We start from the raw sequence: 22,936 nt of genomic DNA, 5'->3' as shown, positions 1-22,936 counted from the left end.
GATGTGCCACTGTCATTACAAAAGGAACACTTGTGATTCACAGTGGACTGATGTCTACAAAATTAAAAGAAGCTACAGCCTCGGACCCTTCAGCCCCCAGCCCTGGGGCAGCTACTGCCATCTCTCCCATCTTCTGTGGACGCACATACGTGCTGTTATGGTCAAGGCGTGTCCTCCCAAAAACACGTTGACGCCCTCACCCCTGGTACCTGCGAGTGCAACCTTATTTGGAAATAGGGTCTTTATGCATGCAGTCAAATTAAAATGAGGTTACACTGGAGTTGTGTGGGCCCTAATCCAATGACTGGGGTCTTTATAAGAAGAGCAGAGAGAGACGCTTGGGAATACAGCAATGTGCTGGCGGAGGCAGAGACTGCTGTGATACGTGCACACGCCAAGAACGCGGAAGATTGTCAGCCACCGCCAGAAACTGGGAGAGGAAGGAAAGATCTTGCCTGCAGGGTTCAGTGGGAACGTGGCCCTGCCAGCATCTTGATTTCAGAGTTTTAGCTTCCAGAACTCAGAGAATAAATATCGGTTGTTTTAAGCCACCCAGTTTGTGTTAGTTGTTTGTTACAGCCCTGGAGACCAAGCAGCCATGGGAAGCTCACACACAAAGTTGAATTGAAACTGTTTCCAATTTCTTGTATGTGACTCCCCTTCCCTCCCCTCCCTTCATCTTTCCTTCCTTCCTCTTTTTTTTTTTTTAAGCAAAACTAGGATTATATTATGACGATTGTTCTGCAAAAGGTTTTTTTTTCTATTGTTTGATGACATAGCAGTGACGTCTCCTTAGGTCAAATCGTGTAACACATCTTTTCTCTTTAATTTTATACTATTTAATTTTGTATTTTGTATTGGAGAATTCCAATCATATGCAGAAATAGACAGAATAATGGAATGAGCCCACATGACTCTATTACCCAGTGCCAAGGAGGGGAGCCAATCTTGACTCCTCTCTACCCCAGACTGTTTTGACACAAATCTCAGGCTTCCTAACATTTCGTCTATAAATATTTCACATATATATGGCTAAAGATAAGAACTCTTTAAAATACCACAATTACCATTAGCATATCATAAAATATTAACAATCAGAGAAAATCAAATATTGGCCATTGTTGAGGTTCCCTTGGTGGGCTCGTAAACACAGCTGCACGCTGGTTTATTCAAATCAGGACTCAAGTGAGATCCCAGCCTGCGCTTGGCTGGGGTCTCTGTTGGTACTCTGCCTCTGCACGTTTCATCCTTGTGTTTTTCGTTTTGTTTTGTTTTGAGATGGAGTTTTGCTCTTGTTGCCCAGGCTGGAGTGCAGTGGCGTGATCTCAGCTCACTGCAACCTCTGCCTCCTGAGTTCAAGCGATTCTCCTATGTCAGCCTCCTGAGTATCTGGGATTACAGGTGCCCACCACCAGGCCCGGCTAATTCTTGTATTTTTAGTACAGATGGGCTTTCACCATGTTGACAAGGCTGGTCTCGAACGGCAGACCTCAGGTGATCTGCCTGCCTTGGCCTCCCAAGGTGCTGGGATTACAGGCGTGAGCCACTGCACCCGGCCCATTCTTGTGTTTTTGTTGTAGTTTACATGCTGGGGAGGCTGGGCTGTGTGTCCTACAGTTCCCACAGTCTAGTGATCATGTCCCCATGGTGTCATTCAGTGTGTCTGCTATCTCCAATATTTCCTGTAAACTGGTGGGTGGGCCTAGAATGGAGGCTTGGTGCAACTCAGGGGATGTTTTTGGCTGCCTGACAGCGTAGGTGCATCACGGTTGATCACCCTTCCCCACAATCTACCCTGAGTTTGTTTCCAGTTTTTGAGTGCCTCAGCTTCAAGGTGGGCCAGTCTGGGTCATGGCAATGTCCTGATCAGCAGGCGGCATGGGCCCACTTGGAGATAAGTGAGTGTGTGTTTAGAGTTGGGTACAGGGATAGGGGCCATACCAGAGTCTGCAGTTTCTGCAAACAGAGTAGGCAGTGCTGTTTTCAACAAAGGATACAGTAAGTGCCATTTAGATTATGGAGCTGTGTGATTGGAATCAACCCAGGGCAGATTAGGCCTCCTGGCCCCTATGCATTCTTAAGGAGATGAGGGGGGTGCCCAGGTGAGCGTCCCAGGTAGGAGTCCCCCAAATGCAGGGCGAGGAGTGGCAGCATCTACGAGCCCAGTCACCAACCCAGGGGCTCTGTTTCCCGAGAGTCACGAGACTGGAGTGAGGCAGAGCAAGCACTCACTCACAATGATTTGGGTCCAGGGCTATGTCCCGGTGGCCTTGAAACACCGGAACGACCTGGAGATTTGGCTGAAGTGGGCTGAGAAGTGGATGGGAAATGAAAAGATAGAGACAGCAAGTGTAGACACTCCTTCTAAAAGCTGGAGGTTGGCTAATGAGGAAGGAGCAGGTGTATTTCCAATGTAAGGCCCAGAAAAGAGGTTATGTTTAGAGTGGAAACCCATGCTGAGATGTTTATGGGAGGAGCCAGCAAAGAGAGGACGAGGACAGAGGATGGGAGGCCAGTGGATGGGAGGCTATGGGTGTGGGGGGAGTGGGGGTGGAGGGGGCTGTGACTGACGCAGATGGGACCCAGGGGAGAGTCAGGAGGACAGTTTCTAGGTGGTGGAGGGAGTTACTGCCTGTAGCTTGTAAATGGCTTTAAAAAAACAAAAAGGCTGGGCATGGTGGCTCACGCCTGTAATCCTAGCACTGTAGGGGGCCAAGGCAGGTGGATCACTTTAGTCCAGGAGTTCAAGACCAGCCTGGGCAACATGGCAAAACATTCTCTCAATTAAAAATACCAAAAAAAAAAAAAAAAAAAAAAGCCCTGGTGTGATGACACACACCTGTAGTCCTAGCTTCTCAGGAGGCTGAGGTGGGAGAATCAAATTGCTTGAGCCTGGGAGGTGGAGGTTGCAGTGCACCGAGATCACGCCACTGCGCTCCAGCCTGAGCAACAGAGCAAGACTCTGCCTCAAAAACAAAAAACAAAATTCGTATTTTATTGAGGTGAAATTCACATAACAAAATCAACCATCTCACAGCAAACATTGTAATGGGATCTAGTACACTCACAAAGTCATGTGACCACCACTTCTATTCAGTTCTGAAACATTTGAAGGAAACCCTGTACCCATTAGCAGTTTCTCCCCATTCCCCCTTCCCCAGTCCCAATCTGCTTTCTGCTCCTACGAGTTTGCCTGTCCCGGGCATTTCCTGTGAGTAGAATCACATACCGTGTGGCTTGTTGTGTCTGGCTTCTTCCGCTTAGCGTGACGTCTTCCAGGTTCATCTGTGTTGTAGCAAGTGTGTTTCCCAGGTCTGTGGTCACCGAGTAGCAAAAATGTGGTGGCCTAAATTTCAGTGTATTGTCTCACAGTTCTAGAAGCTAGCAGTCAAAACTCAAGGAGTCAGGAGGGCTGTGCTCTCTCTGGAGGCTCCAGGGGAGAATCTGTTCCATGCTTCTCTTCAAGCTTCCAGCATGGCCAGCAATCCCCAGCGTTTGTTGACCAATGGACACGTCCCTCCAGCCTCTGCTTCCGTCATCACACGGTTGTCTCCTGTGTCTCCACATGGACTTCGCTGTGTGCATGTTTATCTCTGCAAAATTCTCCTTTTTGCAAGAACATCGGTCGTATTTGACCTCATCTGACCTTGATCACTTCTGTAAAGACCCCCTCTAGATAAAGTCACATTCTGGTGTATCAGGTGTGTTACGCTTTCAGAGAACGGTTTTGCCGAGGCCACAGTTTAACAACATCCACGTGCATCGGTATTGCATTCCTGTTCCAGGCTGAGTTGATGCTCCACTGTCTGGATGAACCACATTTTGCTTCTCCATAATCCATGGATGGGCATTGGGCAGTGTCTGACTCTTGGGTCTCGTGAACTGTGCTGCTGTGAGTTGAGTCCCTGTTTCCAGTACCCTTGGTTACAGAGCTGGGAGTGTGTAGGTGGCTTTAACTCACACAGGGAAGTCGGAGGCTGGGTCCTCTCTCCTTTGGGCTCTGGACTCTGCCCCCGCAGTCACAAAACACAGGGGAGTGAGGGAGGTTTCTGCGGCCAACCCCCCCTCCCCTCCAGTGTCACTGCAGCATGGTACCCTGTCCCCTCATGACCTCCTCAATCCACCTAGCTCATTCTCCAGGGACATGTGGGTGGACAGCCCTGGGCCTTCAGATGTCCAGAGCACCTGAGAAAGGTTGGGGGCACATGCTAGTCCTGCCCTCAAAGGCACAGGAATGGGTGGCTTTGATCCTTTTCTTCTTTCTTTTTCTTTTTTTTTTTTTTTTTTAGAAAATTCTCACTCTGTTGCCCAGGCTGGAGTGCAGTGGCACGATCTTGGCTCATTGCAACCTCCACCTTCCAGGTTCAAGCAATTCTCCCTGACTCAGCCTCCCGGGTAGGTGAGATTACAGATGCCTGCCACCATGTCTGGCTAATTTTTGTATTTTTACATAATACCATGTTGGCCAGGCTGGTCTAGAACTCCTGACCTTAGATGATCTGCCTGCCTCGGCTTCCCAAAGTGCTGGGATTACAGGTATGAGCCACAGTGTCTGGCCCTTTTCTTCTGGATTTTTATTGTGGTAAAATATACATAACATAAAATTCACCATTTAAACCATTTTTAAGGGTATGGTTCACTGGCATTAAGTATATTCCCATTGTTATGCAACCATCACCAACATTTGCCTCCAAAACTCTTTCATCTTTCCCAAAGAGACTCTGTGGTCATTAAACGCAAACTCCCCAGCCCCTGGTAACCTCTGCTCTCCTTTCTGTCTGTGTGAGTTTGACTATTTTAGGGACCTCCTGTAACTGGAATCCTATAGGATTTGTCCTTTCGGGTCTGGCTTATTTCACCAGGCAAAACGTCTTCAAGGTTCATCCATGTTGTAACATGTGTGGGTTCTGGGCAGTCACACTGAACGTAGTTGGGCTCTTATCCTGAGAGCACTGGAATCTCTGCAAGTGTTTTCAAGCATGGGGCATGTGTGTGTGTGTGTGTGTGATGGGATTTGTGTGTTTCGAGCCAGGTGCAGTGGCTCACACCTGTAATCTCAGCACTTTCGGAGGCTGAGGTGGGCGGATCACCCGAGGTCAGAAGTTTGAGACCAGCCTGGCCAACATGGTGAAACCCCCATCTCTACTAAAAATACAAAAACAAATTAGCGAGGCATGGTGGTGCGTGCCTGTAGTCCCAGCTACTAAGGAGGCTGAGGTAGGAGACTCACTTGAACCCCGGAGGAGGAGGTTGTAGTGAGCTGAGATCGCACCACTGCACTCCAGCCTGGGTGACAGAGCGAGACTCCACCTCAAAAAAAAAAAAAAAAGGAAAAGTGAATTCGGTGTAGTGAGTGAGAAATGGCAAGGCTGAGGGCAGCTGAGGGAGCGCAGGGGATGGGGGTAGTGCCAAGCCCCCAGCCTGCCTCCACGTGTGGTGTGAGCAAGAATCTAGCACTTTTATTTGGTACAACGGAAGCAGATTTTGAGAATGGGGGGAAAGGTCTTGTGCAATCCACATTTTTCTTTGAAGTAACTCTACAAAAAATGCAATGTTGACTTAAAGAGGGCTCCCAATGGATGGCTAAGCCTGCTTAAAGATCTGTGTAATCGCTGCTGTGCTCCTGGGCACTGGGCATGAGTGAGAAGAAGCCCCAGGAAACCGAGGTGGCTAGCACAGCTTTTCTAAGCAAACAGGCATTTGGGAGGAGATGGTTTGGGGATGGGAAGGGCGGCTGGCAAGAAGGAAGAGTGGGATTTGCAATCTCTATTACAGCTAAAGGAGGAAGTTACTCAGTACCTCTCCTGCTTCCTCTTTCCCAGTTTCCAATAACCTGGTGGAAAAGGAAAAGATGAGCATCACATCCTGGGTATCAGGATGCTAGGAATGGTTTTACAAAAATACCTCACACTTTCCTGTTTCTGAGGTCTCCTTTGTATTAGCAAAGCCTCCCGAAGCCTCCAGGTGTTTCACTTGGCTTCTTTCCAGGCCCGTGGCTCTCAACACTGAGTGCTGGGACTTCCAGAACTTGGTTGTGCTTCCCCTCGCTTTTTCTTGGGTTATTTAAAATGTCCCATAGAACCAGGCTGTGATACCACCTATCATCAGCAGGAGGCACTCTCTGCAATATGGTGCACACTTGATGGAGAATCCTGGAATTCTGAGGTTCAGGATTCTAAATATGTACGTTGTTGCCCTACTCTGTCCGCCTACAAGTTTCAATTCTGTTAAATAAGTGGGCTCAGCCTGGGCAACATAGGGAGACCCTGTCTCTACAAAATATTTAAAAATTAGCCAGGCACAATAGCATGCACCTGTGGTCCTGCTATTCAGGAGGCTAAAGCAGGAGGATCACCTGAGCCTGGGAGGTTGAGGCTGCCGTGAGCTATGACTGCACCACTGCACTCCAGCCTGGGTGACAAAAAAAAAAAAAAAAAAAAAAAAAAGCTTGCTTAAAAATAGATGCATCAGTATTAGCCAACAACTAACAACTGGAACCAAGATATTCGTCAATAGGACAACAAATACACTGTGATCTACTCATATAGTGGAATATTCAGCTGCTGTGAAAATTAGCATACTGTTGCTACATGCAATATCTTGTATAAATCTTACTAACAATGTTGAGTGAAAGAAATCAGACAAGAAAGCATGTATGAGTGTATACTGCATGGCACCATTTCCATAAAGTTCAAACCCTGGCAAACCTAATCTATGAGGATTGAAACCATGATAGCAGTTACCCCTCAGGTAGGTAGGTAGGCTGAGGGAGCATCAGGGGACTAGTCATATCTGTTTCTTAATTTGGAGGCTGATTATAAGGGTTAGTTTGTGAGCTGTACACATGTGCACAATTTGTGTGTGTGTGTTATGCTTTAAAAAAAACACACGTGGCTGGGCACAGTGGCTCACACCTGTAATCCCAGCACTTTTGGGAGGCCGAGGCAAGCAGATCACCTGGGGTCAGGAGTTTGAGACCAACCTGGCCAACATGGTGAAACCTCATCTCTACTAAAAATACCAAAAAAAATTAGTGTGGTGTGGTGATGTGTACCTGTAATCCCAGCTACTTGGGAGGCTGAGACAGGAGAATCTCTTGAACCCAGGAAGTGGAGGTTATAGTGAGCTGAGATCATGCTACTGCACTCCAGCCTGGGTGACAGAGTGAGACTCCATCTCAAAAAAAATAATAAAAATAAAAAATAAATTTAAAAATTCATCAGTACAAAAGTTCAATCTGCTAAACAGCAACCCTGCTCTTTTCACAGATTGATGAACAGAGTGAGCTGAAAGCCACAGAGAGAGAGAAGAAGGTGACAGCCCTGCCCCCAAAGGAAGCGTGCAAATGCCAGAAGGAGGATTTGGCCAAAGCGTTTTGTGTAAGAATTGAATTTGCATCTGGTGCTAATCGTGATAAGGTTTTATGTTTAAAAGAAAGCAACACAAAGCCCTGAACAGTGCTTTGAAATTCTGTGTTGGGATCAATTTTATCATCAAGGTTGGAAAATATTGTTGATGTTGAATGGTTCAGATTCCACAGGTAGAATATCAGTACTTGTCAGTAGAGCTCATCTTCCCCAGGCCCTTACTGGAAAATGCCGTCCTTTCAGACACTCTTGTGTACGCTGCGTCTCTTCAGCCTCACATTTCTTGGCAAAAACATGAAGGGATGGAAGATGAAGTTGAGACACAGAAGGTAGCACAGTCCAGTGTTAGAGGTAGCACAGCCCAGCGTGGAGTCCAGCTGTTTCACATCAGAGCCCAAACTCTTCGTCATCCGGTATGCCCACCGTCGTCTTTTATAATCCGTGGAGTTGCCAGGTACTAAAACCAAATTCTCCCAAGTTTCTCCAGTGAGTTTGAATTATTTCCTGGCCAGTGCAAGTCAAGAAACATTTGCATTGCACACGTGTTTGTGTGTGTGTGTGCATGCGTGCGTGCATGTGCGTACTCATTGCCACTACATTTTGGGAGAGCAAATAAAAAGCCCCCAGGAAAAGGGCACATGCTACAATTTCGGGAAGCTGGAAGCCAATGTTTGATGTGTCTTTTCTTGAGAGGAGCTCAAGTCTCTTTAAATTCAAGTCCTGTGTATTAGTATTTGGAAAAGGGGAGGAAGTATTTCTTCTCTGTCTAGACATTATCCCTACCTAGAAGATGAGCTCGATTTTCTTTCACCATTCTAAAGAGTCTAGAAATCAATTCTGTTTTCCCTGTTTCCTCTACCAGCAAGTACAGTTTTCTTGTTACTGGCTTTTTAAAAACAAGGACACTTTTGTTGTGACCAGAACAGCAAAGTTTCCTTCCATTATGAGTGACTCATAAATTAGCTGTATTTGATGAATTTGTTTACAGAAAGAGCTTGAATGGCGTTGGGCACAATATAATTGTTTTAGCTACTGTTTCTTTTTTATTTTTGATTTTTGTGGGTACATAGTAGGTGTATATTTATGGGTTCCAGAGATACTTTGATACAGGCATACACTGTATAATAATCACATCAGGGCAAACGGGGTCTCCATTACCTCAAGCATTTATCCTTTGTGTTACAAGTCATCCACTTACACTCTTTTCGTTATTTTAAAATGTACAATTAAATTATTTTTGACAACAGTCACCCTGTCGTGCCAGCAAATACTAGGTCTTATTTATTCCTTCTAACTATATTTTTGTACCCATAGCCCTCTCCACTTTCTCCCAGCTACCCTTACCAGGCCCTGGTAACCATCCTACTATCTCCATGAGTTCAGTTATTTTAATTTTTAGCTCCCACAAATCAGTGAGAACCTGCAAAGTTTGCCTTTCTGCATCTGGAGGCCACTATGTTATTTGACTTAATATAATGACCTCCAGTTCCATCCATGTTGTTGCAGATGACAGGATCTCATTCTTTTTTATGGGTACATAGTACTCCATTGTGTATATGTATCACATTTTCTTTATTCATTTGTCTGTTGATGGGCACGTAGGCTCTTTCCAAACCTTGGCTATTGTGAATACTCCTGCGATAAACATGGGAGTGCAGATAGCTCTTCAATATTCTGATTTCCTTTCTTTTGGTTATGTATCTAGGAGTGGGATTGGGGATCATATAATAGTTGTATTTTTAGTTTTTTGGGTTTTTTTTCTATTTCCTTTTTTTTTTTTTGAGATGGAGTCTCACTCTGTCGCCCAAGCTGGAGTGCAGTGGCACAATCTCTGCTCACTGCAAGCTCCACCTCCCGGGTTCATGCCATTCTCCTGTCTCAGCCTCCTGAGTAGCTGGGACTACAGGTGCCTGCCACCATGCCCGGCTAATTTTTTTTTGGATTTTTAGTAGAGATGGGGTTTCACTGTGTTAGCCAGGATGGTCTCGATCTCCTGACCTCATGATCTGCCCGCCCTGGCCTCCTAAAGTGCTGGGATTACAGGTATGAGCCACCGTGCCCAGTGTATTTTTAGTTTTTTGAGGAACCCTCCAAAGTGTTCACCAGAGTCATACTAATTAACGTTCCTACCAACAGTGTACAAGGGTTCCCTTTTCTTCGTATCCAGGATTTGTTCTTACCTGACTTTTGGATAAAAGCCGTTTTAACTGTGTTCAGATGATACCTCATTGTAGTTTTGATTTGCATTTCTCTCATCAGTGATGGTGAGCACCTGTTCATGTACCTGTTTCGCATTCGTATGTCTTCTTTTGAGAAATGTCTATCCAGATCTTTGGCCCATTTTAAAAGCAGATTATTAGGTTTTCTCTTATAGAGTTGTTTGAGCTCCTTATACATTCCCGTGTCAGATGGGTAGTTTGCAAATATTTTCTTCCATTCTGTGGGTTGTCTCTTCACTTTGATGATGATTTCGTTTGCTGTGCAGAAGCTTTTTAACTCGATGTGATTCCATTTATCCACTTTTGCTTTGGTTGCCTCTGCTTGTAGTATATTAGTCAAGAAATCTTTGCCCAGTTCAATGTCTTGGAGAGTTTCCCCGATGTTCTCTTGATAGTTTCATAGTCTGTGATCTTAGATTGAAGTCTTTAATCTTTTTTTTTTCTGAGACGGTGTCTCACTCTGTCGCCCAGGCTGGAGTGCGGTGGCGCAATCTCAGCTCACTGCAACCTCCGCCCCCTGGGTTCAAGCAATTCTCCTGCCTCAGCCTCCTGCAGTAGCTGGGATTACAGGCATGCACAACGACATCCAGCTAATTTTTGTATTTTTAGTAGAGCTGGGGTTTTGCCATGTTGACCAGGCTGATCTCAAACTCCTGACCTCAGGTAATCTGCCCACCTCGTCTTTAATCCATTTTTATTTGATTTTTATTGATAATGAGAGATGGGGGTGAAATTTCACTCTCCTGCATATGGAGATTTTGTTTTCCCAGTACCATTTATTAAAGAGATTGCCCTTTCCCCAGTGGATGTTTGTCAAAAACGAGTTCACTGCACATGTATGGATTTATGTCTGGGTTCTCTGTTCTGTTTCACTGATCTCTGTATCTGTTTTTATGACAGTACTATGCCGTTTTGGTTACTAAAGCTCTGTAGTATAATTTAAAGTCAGGTAATATGATTCCTCCAGTGTTGTTCTTTTTTCTTAAGTTAGCTTTGGCTATTCTGGGTCTTTTGTGGTTGCATATAAATTTTTAAATTGTTTTTTCTATTTCTGTTAAGAATGTCATTGTTATTATAATAGGGATTCCATTAAATCTATAGATTGCTTTGGGTAGTATGGACATTTTAACTATATTGATTTTTCCAACCCATGAACATGGAATATCTTTCCATTTTTCTGTGTCTTCTTCAGTTTCTCGCATCAATGTTTTATAGTTTTCATTGTAGAGATCTTTTACTTCTTTAAGTTAATTCCTAGATATTTAATTTGTAGCTGTTGTAAATGGGATTACTTAATTGATTGCTTTTTCAGATTGCTTTCTCTTAGCGTATAGCAATGCTACTGATGTTTATAATTTGAGTTTGTGTCCTCTGACTTTACTGATTCTGTTTATGAGTTCTAATAGTTTTAGGTGGAGTCTTTAGGTTTTTTCAGATATAAGATTATATCATTTGCAAACAAGAATAATTTGACTTCTTCCTTTCCAATTTGGATGCCCTTTATTTTTTACTCTTGCCTGATTGCTCTAGCTAGAACTTACAGTATTCTGTTGAATAATAGTGGTAAAAGTGGGTATCCTACAGGAAAAGCTTTCAGTTTTTCCTCATTCGGTATGACAGTAGCCCTGGGTCTGTCATATATGACTTTTATTACATTGAGATACGTTCCTTTTATACCTAGTTTTTTTAGGGTTTTTATCACGAAGGGATGTTGAATTTTGTCACCTTTTTTCAGCATTAATTGAAATGATCATATGGTTTTTGTCTTTCATTCTGTTGATAAGATGTGTCACATTAATTTGTGTGTGGTAAACCATCCTTGCACCCTTGGGATAAATCGCACTTGGTCATGATGAATTTTCATTTTAATGTGTTATTGCATTCAATTTGCTTGTATTTTGCTGAGGATTTTTGCATCAATAGTCATCAGTGGTATTGGCCAGTAGTTTTCTTTTTTAAATGTGTTTTTGTCTGGTTTTGGTATCAGGGTAATACTGGCCTCGTCAAATGAAAGTATTCCCTCCTCATCTATTTTTTGGAATAATTTAAATGGGATTGGTATCGATTCTTTGAATGTTTGGTAGAATTCAGCAGTGAAGCCACTGGGTCCTGGGCTTTTCCTAACTGGAAGACTTTTTATTATGGCTTCGATTGTATTTCTTGTTATTGGTGTATTCAGGTTTTGGATTTCTTCATGGTTCAATCTTGGTAGGTTCTGTGTGTCTAGGAATTTATCCATTTCTTCTATATTTTCCAATTTATTGGCATATAGTTGCTCATGGTAGCCACTAATGGCCCTTTGAATCTCTGTGATGTAATTTGTAAAGTCTCTGTTTTCATTTCTGTTTGTATTTATTTGGTTCTTCCCTCTTTTTTTCTTAGCCTGGCTAAAAGTTTGTCAGTTTTGTATATCTTTTCAAAAAATACTCTTGTTTCTTAAGACAGGCCTATTTTTAAAAATGTCTGATTGTGGTAAATACACAACATAAAATTTACTATTTTAATCATGTTTTTGTTTTTTTTTTTTCCAAGACGTCTCACTCTGTTGCTGAGGCTCGAGTCCAGTGCTGCAATCAAGGCCCAGTGCCGCCTCCACCTCTTGGGCTTAAGCAATCCTCCTGCCTCAGCCTCCTGAGTAGCTGAGACTACAGGAGTCTGCCACCACAATGGGCTAATTTTTTTAATTTTTTGTAGAGCCAAGATCGTGCTATATAGCCCAGACTAGTCTTGAACTCCTAGGTTCAAGCCATCTCCCCACCTCAGCCTCCTGAAGTTTTGGGATTACAGGTGTGAGTCACTGTGCCCGGCCTTAACCATTTTGAAGTGTACATTGTAGTTGCATTAAGTACATTCACACTGTTGCACAACCATCACCATTCTCTGTCTCCAGAATTTTTTTTTTTAACATTTACCAGTTTATTATAATTTTTTTTTTTTTGAGATGGAGTTTCGCTGTTGTTGCCCAGGCTGGAGTGCAATGGTGCGATGTCAGGTCACTGCAACCTCTGCCTCCGAGGTTCAAGCCATTCTCCTGCCTCAGCCTCCTGAGTGGCTGGGATTACGGGCGCATGCCACCACGCCTGGCTAATTTTGTATTTTTAGTAGACACAGGGTTTCTTCATGTTGGTCAGGCTGGTCTCGAAGTCCCGAACTCAGGTGTTCTGCCTGCCTTGGCCTCCCAAAGTGCTGGGATTACAGACGTGGGCCACAAAGCCCTACCAGTTTATTATAAAGGCAAAGGTAACTATGAAGAGACGCATAGGGCAGGTAATGGGGGAAGGGGCACAGAGCTTCCATGCCCAGTGCTGCTATGAACATGATTGTTCAAACATCTCCCTGGATGCCACTCTCCAGGAGGATCCTCGTGTTCAGCTACTTCAAAACTCACTGAATCCTGTCTTTGGGTTCTGAGGGAAGCTTCATGACATCATTCCTTCCCCCAGACTACAGGTTGGGACCCTCTCATGGGAGGGTCTTAAGACCCACAGTCAGCAAGGCAGGGTACATGAGCATCTCCAGTATTCTTTTCATCCAGTAAAACTGAATCTGTCTCCATTAAACATTCACACCCCATTCCCTCTCCCTCCAGCCTCTGGCACCCACCATTCTACTTTTTGTCTCTGTGAATTTGACTAGTCTAGGTCATTCATATGTGGAATCAACAGAATTTGTCTTTTTGTGACTCGTTTATTTCACTTCATCCTCAAGGTTCAACTTAAAGGTGTATCCATGTTGTAGCATGTGTCAGCATTTTCTTTTGTTCTGAGGCTAAATAGTATTTCATTGTGCGTGTACACCACGTTTCATGCATTCATTCATCCCTCGACAGATTGGTGGCTTGTTTCCTCCTTTTTGCTTTTGTGAACCGTGCTGTGAATGTGGTTGTACAAACATCTCTTGGAGCCCCGCTAGCAGTTCCTTTGGGTGTATACCCCGAAGTGGAATTGGTGGATCTGGTAGCTCCCTTTTTAATTTTTTGAGGAACCACCACACAGTTTCCGTAACACCTGCACCATTTTACATTCCCAAGACCTATTTTTTTTAAGAAGAAAATATGTGTTTCTGCATTTCTAGAAGTCTACGCTGCACTTCCATTTGTTGAAATTTAACACCAGAGTCATCTTTTCTGCTGTAATTATAATGGTCACTGGCCTGTGCCTTTTCCTCCTCTCTCTGCCCCATCTGCACGGGGTCTTTGAACAAGTCCCAGAACCTTGGTGGACAAGCCCGTGTCTCTGGTCCATCATGGAAGCGGCTGCCTTTCAGAATGGGAGGCTGTCCCTTGTTGCCTCATTCCTTGCTGGGCCCATTGGTGAGCTTGTGCCTGACCTCTCTTTCCAGGTGGACTTACACACTGGGTTGTCGGAGTTCTCGGTGACGCAGCGCCGGCTGGCCCATGGCTGGAATGAGTTTGTTGCTGACAACAGCGAACCTGTGTGGAAGAAATATCTGGATCAGGTAGGACCAGAGGTGTCATTCTTTGCATTAACAAGCATAAGACGGGGAGGGTGGGGCAGCCATTCCATCTTTCAGTGTTGATGGAAGGCATCCCTGGACAGCTTCCACCCGTTTCGCGCTGCCCCAGCCAGCCTGAGCATCAATCATGAGCAAATCACCAACTCCCAGGCAGCCGGGATCAGGAAAAACAGCGATTACTTTCGTAGACAGTTGAGCAGGCCCCGGGCCCCACACAAAATGAGTAAGTGAATAAGTAAGCATGCACTTACTAATCGTCCTCCTAATCGGGGATTTGCACATGAGGAAGGAGAAGTGCAGAAGTTGAAAGATTTCCCCAGAGTTGCCAGGTTTAGCAAATAACAATATAGGATGCCCTGTTAAATTTCAATTTCAGGCCAGCCGTGGTGGCTCACGCCTGTAATCCAAGTACTTTGGGAGGCTGAGGCGGGTGGATCACTTGAGCCCAGGATTTCAAGACCAGCCCGGCCAACATGGTGAAACCCCGTCTCTTCTAAAAATATAAAATTTAGCCAGATGTGGTAGTGCATGCCTGTAATCCCAGCTACTGAGGAGGCTGAGGTGGGAGGATTCTTGGAACCCGGGAGGTGGAGGCTGCAGTGAACTGAGATTGTGCCACTGTTCTCCAGCCTGGAGGACAGAGTGAGACCCTGTCTCAAACAACAACAACAACAAAGTGAATTTCAGATAGATAAACAAGAAGCAATTTCTAGTATAAGTGTGTTCCAAATATTACAGTGGACATGCTTATACTAAAAACAAAAAGTTCTTTATCTGAAATTCAGATTTAACTGAGTGTGCCATAGAATCTGTAACCTGAGCCCAAAGTCACATAGCAGTGAGGATCAGTGCAGAGAAGTGCAGCCAGAGAGCTGCACCCAGGGCCCCTTTCCTTGCTATCTGCTGCTATTGGTGCTGGCGCGGTGCTGAATGAATGGCACACAGTCAAATGCCTGGAAGCCACTAAGAAGAGGAAAGAAAAAACTGCAATTGACATGGCTCCAAGTTCCAGTCTGGAAGTCTGCACCCCCCGCCACCTTTGCAGGACCAGTTCAGAAAGGCCCAGTGAGCAGGCAGAATTTTCCAGGTGCCTGAGGGCATTTAGATGGCCTTAGATCCCCTTTTCCAGCCTTTTGCATGCTCTTGGCCCCATCCCTGACATCCCCTTCTTCATTCTCTGGCCGCTGGGCTGCCCCAGGCTTCAGCTGCCTTCCTATTGGCTGTGTTTACAGCTTCCTCCATTGGTCGATTCCGGAACCAATCACAGTCCTCCGTGCAGCATCCTCTGTCTCCACTCTCCTTGAGGTCCCCTCCCTGATCACGGCTCAGTTCTCAGTGTTCTGGGAATGTTATTCATCGATGCGTTTTGGCATCAAAAGAGGCTTCTGGGTATGCAGGTGGTTCTGGCTAGCCCCGAAGCTTCCTAAAACTGCAGGGCTGAGAAGAGGCAGCAGAGGCTCCCGGAAGCTGGGGTTCAGGGAAGGAGGCTGAGACGTGGGCTGGGAGAGAGGAGCTCCCCTCTGCAGCTGGAGGTCTCTTTGCTCTGCCCTGGCACCCCTTCCACTAGGACCCGCTCCCCCACTTCCCCTGGTTGTCCTCCTTCCCCTCTGTCCTGTCGAAACCCACTGTGAACATCTTCCTTCTCACCAAGGATCCTCTTCCAGCCTCCAGCCAGGGTGTTCCCCAGAATGAAATCTCTTAAATTTCTTGAGAGCAGAGGACCTGCTCATTCATCTTATAGCTTGTCGGTTCAGCAATGCATCTGTGGGAATCCTTGTAGGACTGGACGGGAGCTCCTGACGGCTGGGTTTTCCTGCCCTTGCGTATACAGGTTCTGTCTGCACTCCCTTATTAATTGCTTACATGTGTTGAGTTCCTGCTGCGTGCCAAGTGTTGCGATTCTCCTATCCTTGCCCCCGTGACAGGGAACTCATCACCTCACAAGGCAGCCCTGTCCCTCTGTCTCAGGAGTCTCACCATTAGGAATTCTACCTTAGCATGACCTAAGGCTCTGGACGGGACGGCAGGGAGGCACTGGGCTGGTGCTCTGAGGAGGTGGCATCTCGGGGGCAGAGACCTGAGTGAAATGAGGAGAGAAGCCGTGTGAGGATGTGGATGGAGGGCGTCGCTAGAGGGCAGGGTGCAGAGTCCCTGAGGGGACAGGAGCCTGGCAGCCTGGGAATCAAGGTGCCCAGACCTGGTGCTTTTTTTTTTTTTCTGGGATACAGTTTCTCTGCTGTCCAAGCAGGAGTGCAGTGGCATAAACACGGCTGAATGTAGCCTCAACTTCCCAGGCCCAAGTGATCCTTCTGCCTTAGCCTTCTGAGTAGCTGGGGCCGCAGGTGCACCTGACTATGCCCAGCTAATTTTTTCATTTTTTTGTAAAGATGGGGTTTTGCTGTGTTTCCCAGGCTGGACTGAAAGTCCTGGGCTCAAACAGTCCTCCCATTTCTGCCTCCCAAAGGGCTGGGATTACAGTGTGAGCCTCTGCGCCCAGCCTTGTTGATATTTTAACTCTCTTCCTTGTATTGATCTTTGGTCTGCCTTCTGAATCCGGTTTTATGTGTTTGTGTTTCTTTTCAATCCTCTGGAACATGAGCTACCTGAGATGTCTCTGAAATGAAAGGGCAGATATATAAAATAAAGTAAAAGTCTTCTCAGGAAGTTTTGGGAACAGCTGTTTTAGACAGGGGCATCACTGGAGTGCCTAGAGGCTGTTACAGGAGCAGGTTGGTACAGAGTTTAGTGACTGGGATGTGCAGGATTTGGGAAGCTGGTGTGGTGAGAGAGGATCCTTGGCTGTTCTGAGCCAGGACTGGCATCTTGCTGAAGGTCCTGGCCTGGAGCGTCATGGAGATGTGGAGAGGCGAGACCAAGAACTCAAAGGCAGGGCTGAGGCCGGTGTCTTCAGGGGGTCAGTGTCGGGACGACTCCCAGGAGGATCAATGGGGTGGAGTTCCAGGCAGAGGAGGACCACTGCATGGGGGTGCTCTCCCCAGCCCTCGGTCACCATGGTGTTGACCTGGAGGCCTGGCCCTGCACTGAGAGCCCTGTCACACAAGCTTCTGCACAGTAAGAAACCCATTCTGGTCCCTGAAACTAAAGAATGTGCCCCACCCTGTTACTTCCTCTTCAGTTTAAGAATCCCCTGATCCTGCTGCTGCTGGGCTCTGCCCTGGTGAGTGTCCTCACCAAGGAGTATGAGGACGCCGTCAGCATCGCCGCGGTGAGTTCCCTGACAGCGCTCGGCTCCCGGGCACGCAGCCACAGGTCTGCTGAGTCTCTGCTTGTTATTATATACAAAGAAAAAAAGAGTTAGCTGTAGCAGGGGGAAAGGAACATAAAGAAGAAAGACAGGAAAGGAAATCTACGTTCTTCTTTACCCTAATATCAAGGTGCCCTGGTTTATTCGGCCACTGCTTGCTTGGTGGACACACAGGTGCTTCTGAGTCTTTGCTGGAGCAGTGTTGCAGGGAATTCCTTTCCCGTGACCCTGGGATGGGAGAATAGAGCCTGGGCTGTGCACATTCGCCTTCCGAAGAACAACACCTTTGATCCATTACCCAGACATAACCACTGAGCACTCAATTTTTTTTATTTAGATGAAATTTGCGTAATAAAATATTCACTATTTCACAGTGAACAATTCATTGAAATTGAGTACATTCAGGACGTGGTGCAACCACCACCTCTGCCTAGTTCCAAAACATTTTCATCACCCCAGAAGGCAACCCTGTGCTCACCAGTCACTTCCTGTCCCCTCTCCTACCAGCCCTTGGCAACCACCAATCTGTTTCTATCTCTGTGGGTTGAATGACCTATTCTGGATATGTCACAGAAATGGATTCATACGGATGAGCTCATGTCCTTTGCAGGGACATGGATGAAGCTGGAAACCATCATTGTAAGCAAACTATCACAAGGAGAGAAAACTAAACACCGCATGATCTCACTCATGGACACAGGGCGGGGAACATCACACACCGGGGCCTTTCATAGGGTCAGGGGGCTGGGGGAGGGATAGCATTAGGAGAAATACCTAATGAAAATGACGAGTTGATGGGTGCAGCAAACCAACATGGCACATGTATGCATATGTAACAAACCTGCACGTTGTGCATAACGCACCCTAGAACTTAAAGTATAACAAGAAAAAAAATGGATTCAGACAGTACATGACCTTTCGTATCTGGCTTCTCCTGAGCACATTTTTTTTTCTTTTTTTTGAGACCAGAGTCTTGCTGTGTCGCCCAGGCTGGACAGCAGTGGCACGATCTCAGCTCACTACAACCTCTGCTTCTCCTGCCTCAGCCTCCTGAGCAGCTGGGATTAAAGGTGCCCGCCGCCAGTCCTGGTTAATTTTTGCTAATTTTTATATTTTTAGTAGAGATGGGGTTTCCCTGTGTTGGCCAGGCTGATCTCGACCTCTTGACTTCAGGTGATCCGCCTGCCTTGGCCTCCCAAATAACTGGGATTATAGGCATGAGCCACCGTGCCTGACCTGGGCACCTTTTGATGGCTGTCATTCCCCACTTCTTTCCGTTTGTTCCAGCTGGTCTTTTAAAATTCAAACACAGACTTATTCCACAGGATGGAATTTGCTACTTCCAATTGAAAGGCTGGGGTAGGCCGGGTGTGGTGGCTCATGCCTGTAATCCCAGCACTTTGGGAGGCCTGGGGGGGGCGGATCACAAGGTCAGAAGATTGAGACCATCCTGGCCAACATGGTGAAACCCTGTCTCTACAAGAAATGCAAAAAAATTAGCAGGACGTGGTGGCATGTGCCTGTGGTCCCAGCTACTTAGGATGCGGAGGCAGGAGAATCGCTTGAAACTGGGAGGTGGAGGTTGCAGTGAGCCAAGATCGCACCACTGCGCTCCAGCCTGGTGACAGAGCAAGATTCCGTTTCAAAAAAAAAAAAGGCTGGGGTAAGATCCACATCTGCTGTGGAAAAGGGTGTTTGCAGCATGTTCAGTGAAAATGGCAGTTTATAAAAGTATGTGTCCATATTATAAGATGCGGTGCCTTAAGTGTGTCTACGTAGAAAAATCTAGATGGGTACTCCAAAATGTGCACCTCTGGGTAGTAGAAGATATTGTCAATTTTTTCCTGCTCTTTTGGCTAGTATATTTTCTAAATTTCTGTATTGTGCACTTATTTTGTAAGAAGAAATGAAATCAATCGTTAAAGACAAGCCCCTAGCCTGCCACGCCCTGTCCCCCCTCCCACTGAGCCTCTGGCACTGACACCCTCCTCCGTTTGCCGTCTAGGCAGTGCTCATCGTGGTCACTGTGGCCTTCATCCAGGTGAGTATTTCCTGAGGTCCCAGTCACGGTAACCTGGGCGGGACAGGGGCTTCATGGAGTCCCCACCTTTGAACAACACATCTCATGTGCTTCCTGCCAGGAGTACAGGTCGGAGAAGTCTCTGGAAGAGCTGACCAAGCTGGTTCCTCCAGAATGTAACTGGTAAGTCAGGGCCTCCCTGGGACTTTTTGGTTCACTGGAGGAGCCAGTGAGCTGGAGAGTTTGGCAAATGTTTGGTGAAAGTTGTATCCTTGGTAGTGTTGGACAAGAGAACCACATCTCACTGGGAGTTCTAAGGCCTGGTCTCCGCCTGCCAACAGGCTGCTGTGTGTCCTTGGGCGTGTCACTCAACCTCTCTGGGCCTCAGCTCCATCATCGATGTCTAAATCAGGGTGCCTAGCCTGAGGGCCACAGGTAGCAGCAGTGACTCTGGGAAGAGGGTAGGCCACAAAGCCTGTGAAATAGTGTGCAGAACTGTGTGCATCTTTTCTAGGAAGAGGGTTTGGAGGTTTATTTGAATTCTCAATGAATGAACTCAAGAGAGTAAGATCCAGGTTTTAACAAGCGGAGCCATCAGAACGTTGGCTGCAGCATAGGGTATAGAGAGAGTGAACTTGAGTAACTACTGAGCAGCTGCAACAGCCTCTCCCTGCCCAGAGCTTTCCACTGGTTATTGCACGGCTCTTACCAAAGATGTTTAACAAGGAAAGAGAAAAGATTAAAACCTCTGCCAGTACTGCATGGCCATTTCTGCTTAGCATAGCCCCGTGTGATAGAACTTGCAGATGTTCTGTTAATATCATCTGCCCTGTCCAATATGGCATCTGACAATTCTGTTTTTTTTTTAAGATGGAGCCTTGCTCTGTCGCCCAGGCTGGAGTGCAGTGGCACGATCTCAGTTCACTGCAACCTCCCCCTCCCGGGTTCAAGCAATTCTCCTGCCTCAGCCTCCCAAATAGCTGGGATTACAGGCATGCACCACTACACCTGGCTAATTTTTATATTTTTAGTAGAGATGGGGTTTCGCTATGTTGGCTAGGCTGGTCTCGACCTCCCGACCACAGATGATCTGCCTGCCTCAGCCTCCTAAAGTGCTGGGATTACAGGTGTGAGCCACTGTGCCCGGCCGACAAACTAAATTCCTAATGTTATTTAATTTTAATTTTTATTTAAATATGCACATGGACCTAGTGGCTACCATATTGGGCAGCTCAGCTTAGAACATCTGCGGGGGTCCTTCTAGGAACAGCTGCCATTGGTGGAGGAAGCTGACAGGCCCAAGAGGGAAAACGGCTTTTTCCTTTTTCTTTCCTTTCTTTCCTTTCTTACCTTTCTCTCTTTCTCTGTTTCTCTCTTTTCTTTCTTTCTTTCTTTCTTCTTTCTTGTTGTTGTTGAGACAGGGTCTGGCTCTGTTGCCTAGGCTAGAGTGCGGTGGCAGGATCTCTGCTCACTGCAACCTGTGCCTGCCTCCAGGGCTCAAGTGATCCTCCTGCCTTAGTTTCCCAAGTAGCTGGGAATACAGGTGCATGCCATGCCACCACACCTGACTACTTTTTTGTGTCAACTGCTACAAAAGTTATTGCATTTTTTGCATTTTTATTTTTTAAACCTGATTGTGTGTGTATGTGTGTATGTGTGTGCGAGCGTGTGTGTGCGAGCGTGTGTATGCGTGCGTGTGTGTATATGCGTGTCTGTGTGCGTGTGTGTCTGTGTGCATGTGTGTGTGTGTATGTGTGTGTCTGTGTGTGCATGTGTGTGTGTTTGCGTGTGTGTGTGTGTGTGTGTGTGTAGATGGGGTTTCACTGTGTTGCTCAGGATGGGAAAACAGCTCATTCTAAGCTTAACTTTTAGCATAGCAGCGGTCCATAAGCTCATTCTCCTTGTAGAAAAAGAAATTATTTCGAAAAAGGTCAAAGTCTCCTCCCCACCCCTGCTAACTTTGGTTGAAGTCGTTTCAGGCTGATCTGTCTTTCCCAAACATACCTGGCTGCTCAAAGTGATACAAAGTATCCTGTGATCAGCCGGGCATGGTGGCTCACGCCTGTAATCGCAGCAGTTTGGGAGGCTGAGGTAGGCAGCTCACCTGAGGTCAGGAGTTCAAGACCAGCCTGCCCAACATGGTGAAACTGTCTCTACTAAAAATTTTTTTAAAAATAGCTGGGCATGGTGGTGGGTGCCTGTAATCCCAGCTACTTGGGAAGCTGAGGCAGGAGAATTGCCTGAACGTGGAGTTGGAGGTTGCAGTGAGCCAAGATCGCTCCATTGTACTCCAGCCTGTGAGATAAGAGCGAAACTCTGTCTCAAAAAAAAAAAAAAGTATCTCATGATCTGAGGTGCCTGGGAACAACTCAGACCACCCTCTGAGTCTCCAAGAACCATTTCCAGCATTTGGCAAACACATGGCAACTCCGTATTTTCTGAAGGATAATTTTCAGGGAGAGCTTTAGTATATGTCCCAGGCACATGTTGTGCAAGTGAGCCATGGGGCTGGGGTGGAAAGCCCTAGTGAGATATGGTCCCGCATCTTAAAGAGTCAGCATTCAAGGGGTACGTGTGTATAATACAAGGCGGAGAACGACGAAGGACCAAATAGGGACAAGAAGAGGATGATACAGAATTGACTTACATCAGAGAGGGTGGGTCGGTTGTAGAAGGGCCACAGGAGCAGTAGAAATGTCTGGGCTCGCTGGTCGGATGAACAATGCTGTCAGAAATCCAGACATGTGACATCATTACCTGAGGAAACAGAAGCATAAATGATTTATGTGATGTGATGATCCAGTCTTAAGCTTCAATATCAAGTGTTGGCCTTTCAGGTGAATAGCGTGCATTATTGATGTCTCCCGGGAGGTCACTTCTAAAAGACAGTTTTATTTACCAAAACAGCAGCGTCAGGCAGCCCAGTAGAGTTGAAAGAGCACTGAAGAGGTGAAGCCCACCCTCTGAGTCTCCGAGACCTATTTCCAAGTCAGGGGAAACCCTGCTGTGGGGGACCCCCTCCCTGTGTTACTCCATCCCTGGTGCAGGCATCAAATATTTATTAAGCACCTACTGTATGCCTGGAGAAAGGGCATTGAGGTTATACAAGTGGAAGAAATGGGGAGGCCGCGGCCTTTGGGGACCTCACATTCCTACCAAAGGAGGACATAATAAGCCAGTAAAGAAACAAGATGACTTTGGAATTGTCCAGGTACACTAAAGCCAAAAAATACCCAAGGCCACCAAAACAAATAAAAAAATCCCACCGAGATGTAATAGTGACTGGTGGAAGGGTGAGGACAACCCTAAATAGCTGTCGATCAGACTGACATTTAGAGAGGAGGTGACATTTAAGTTGAGGCCTGAGGAAGAGGAGCCTACCTTGGGAGGAGCTGAGGGAGCAACAGGTATATCTCTGGCAGGTGCTCTTGGCTACAAGGAACAGAAAGTTCAATTGCACAAACCCCAAGAAAAGTATATTGTCTCATAGCCAGGGATCTGAGGTGGGAGCCGTGGGGTTAGTTAATTCAGGAGAGCACCCGGGACCTTCCCCTTTCACCTCCTTACCCTGCCACCTTGAGCTCATTGG

General features: G+C 46.3%; 1 protein-coding gene across 3 annotated transcripts in view; it reads left to right on the top strand.

Annotated features, from left to right (window-relative positions):
• Nucleotides 1-22,936, top strand: part of ATP2C2 (ATPase secretory pathway Ca2+ transporting 2) — an 88,240-nt gene that overhangs the window by 21,854 nt on the left and 43,450 nt on the right. For 2 of the 3 annotated variants that reach the window (XM_032156305.3, XM_032156304.2), the window contains exons 2-6: nucleotides 7,269-7,379; nucleotides 13,928-14,044; nucleotides 17,199-17,288; nucleotides 19,333-19,368; nucleotides 19,469-19,530. In XM_032156305.3, coding sequence (XP_032012196.1) covers nucleotides 7,269-7,379; nucleotides 13,928-14,044; nucleotides 17,199-17,288; nucleotides 19,333-19,368; nucleotides 19,469-19,530 — 416 coding nt within the window. Of the gene's footprint in view, nucleotides 1-7,268; nucleotides 7,380-13,927; nucleotides 14,045-17,198; nucleotides 17,289-19,332; nucleotides 19,369-19,468; nucleotides 19,531-22,936 lie in introns of those variants that run through there. The other variant, XM_032156306.2, reaches the window with a different exon arrangement.

This window comes from Hylobates moloch, unplaced genomic scaffold (genome assembly GCF_009828535.3).
Source record: "Hylobates moloch isolate HMO894 unplaced genomic scaffold, HMol_V3 SCAFFOLD_6, whole genome shotgun sequence".
Lineage (NCBI taxonomy): Eukaryota > Metazoa > Chordata > Mammalia > Primates > Hylobatidae > Hylobates > Hylobates moloch.
Note: the sequence above shows the minus strand (reverse complement) of the source record. Positions and strands in the feature narration are given on the sequence as shown.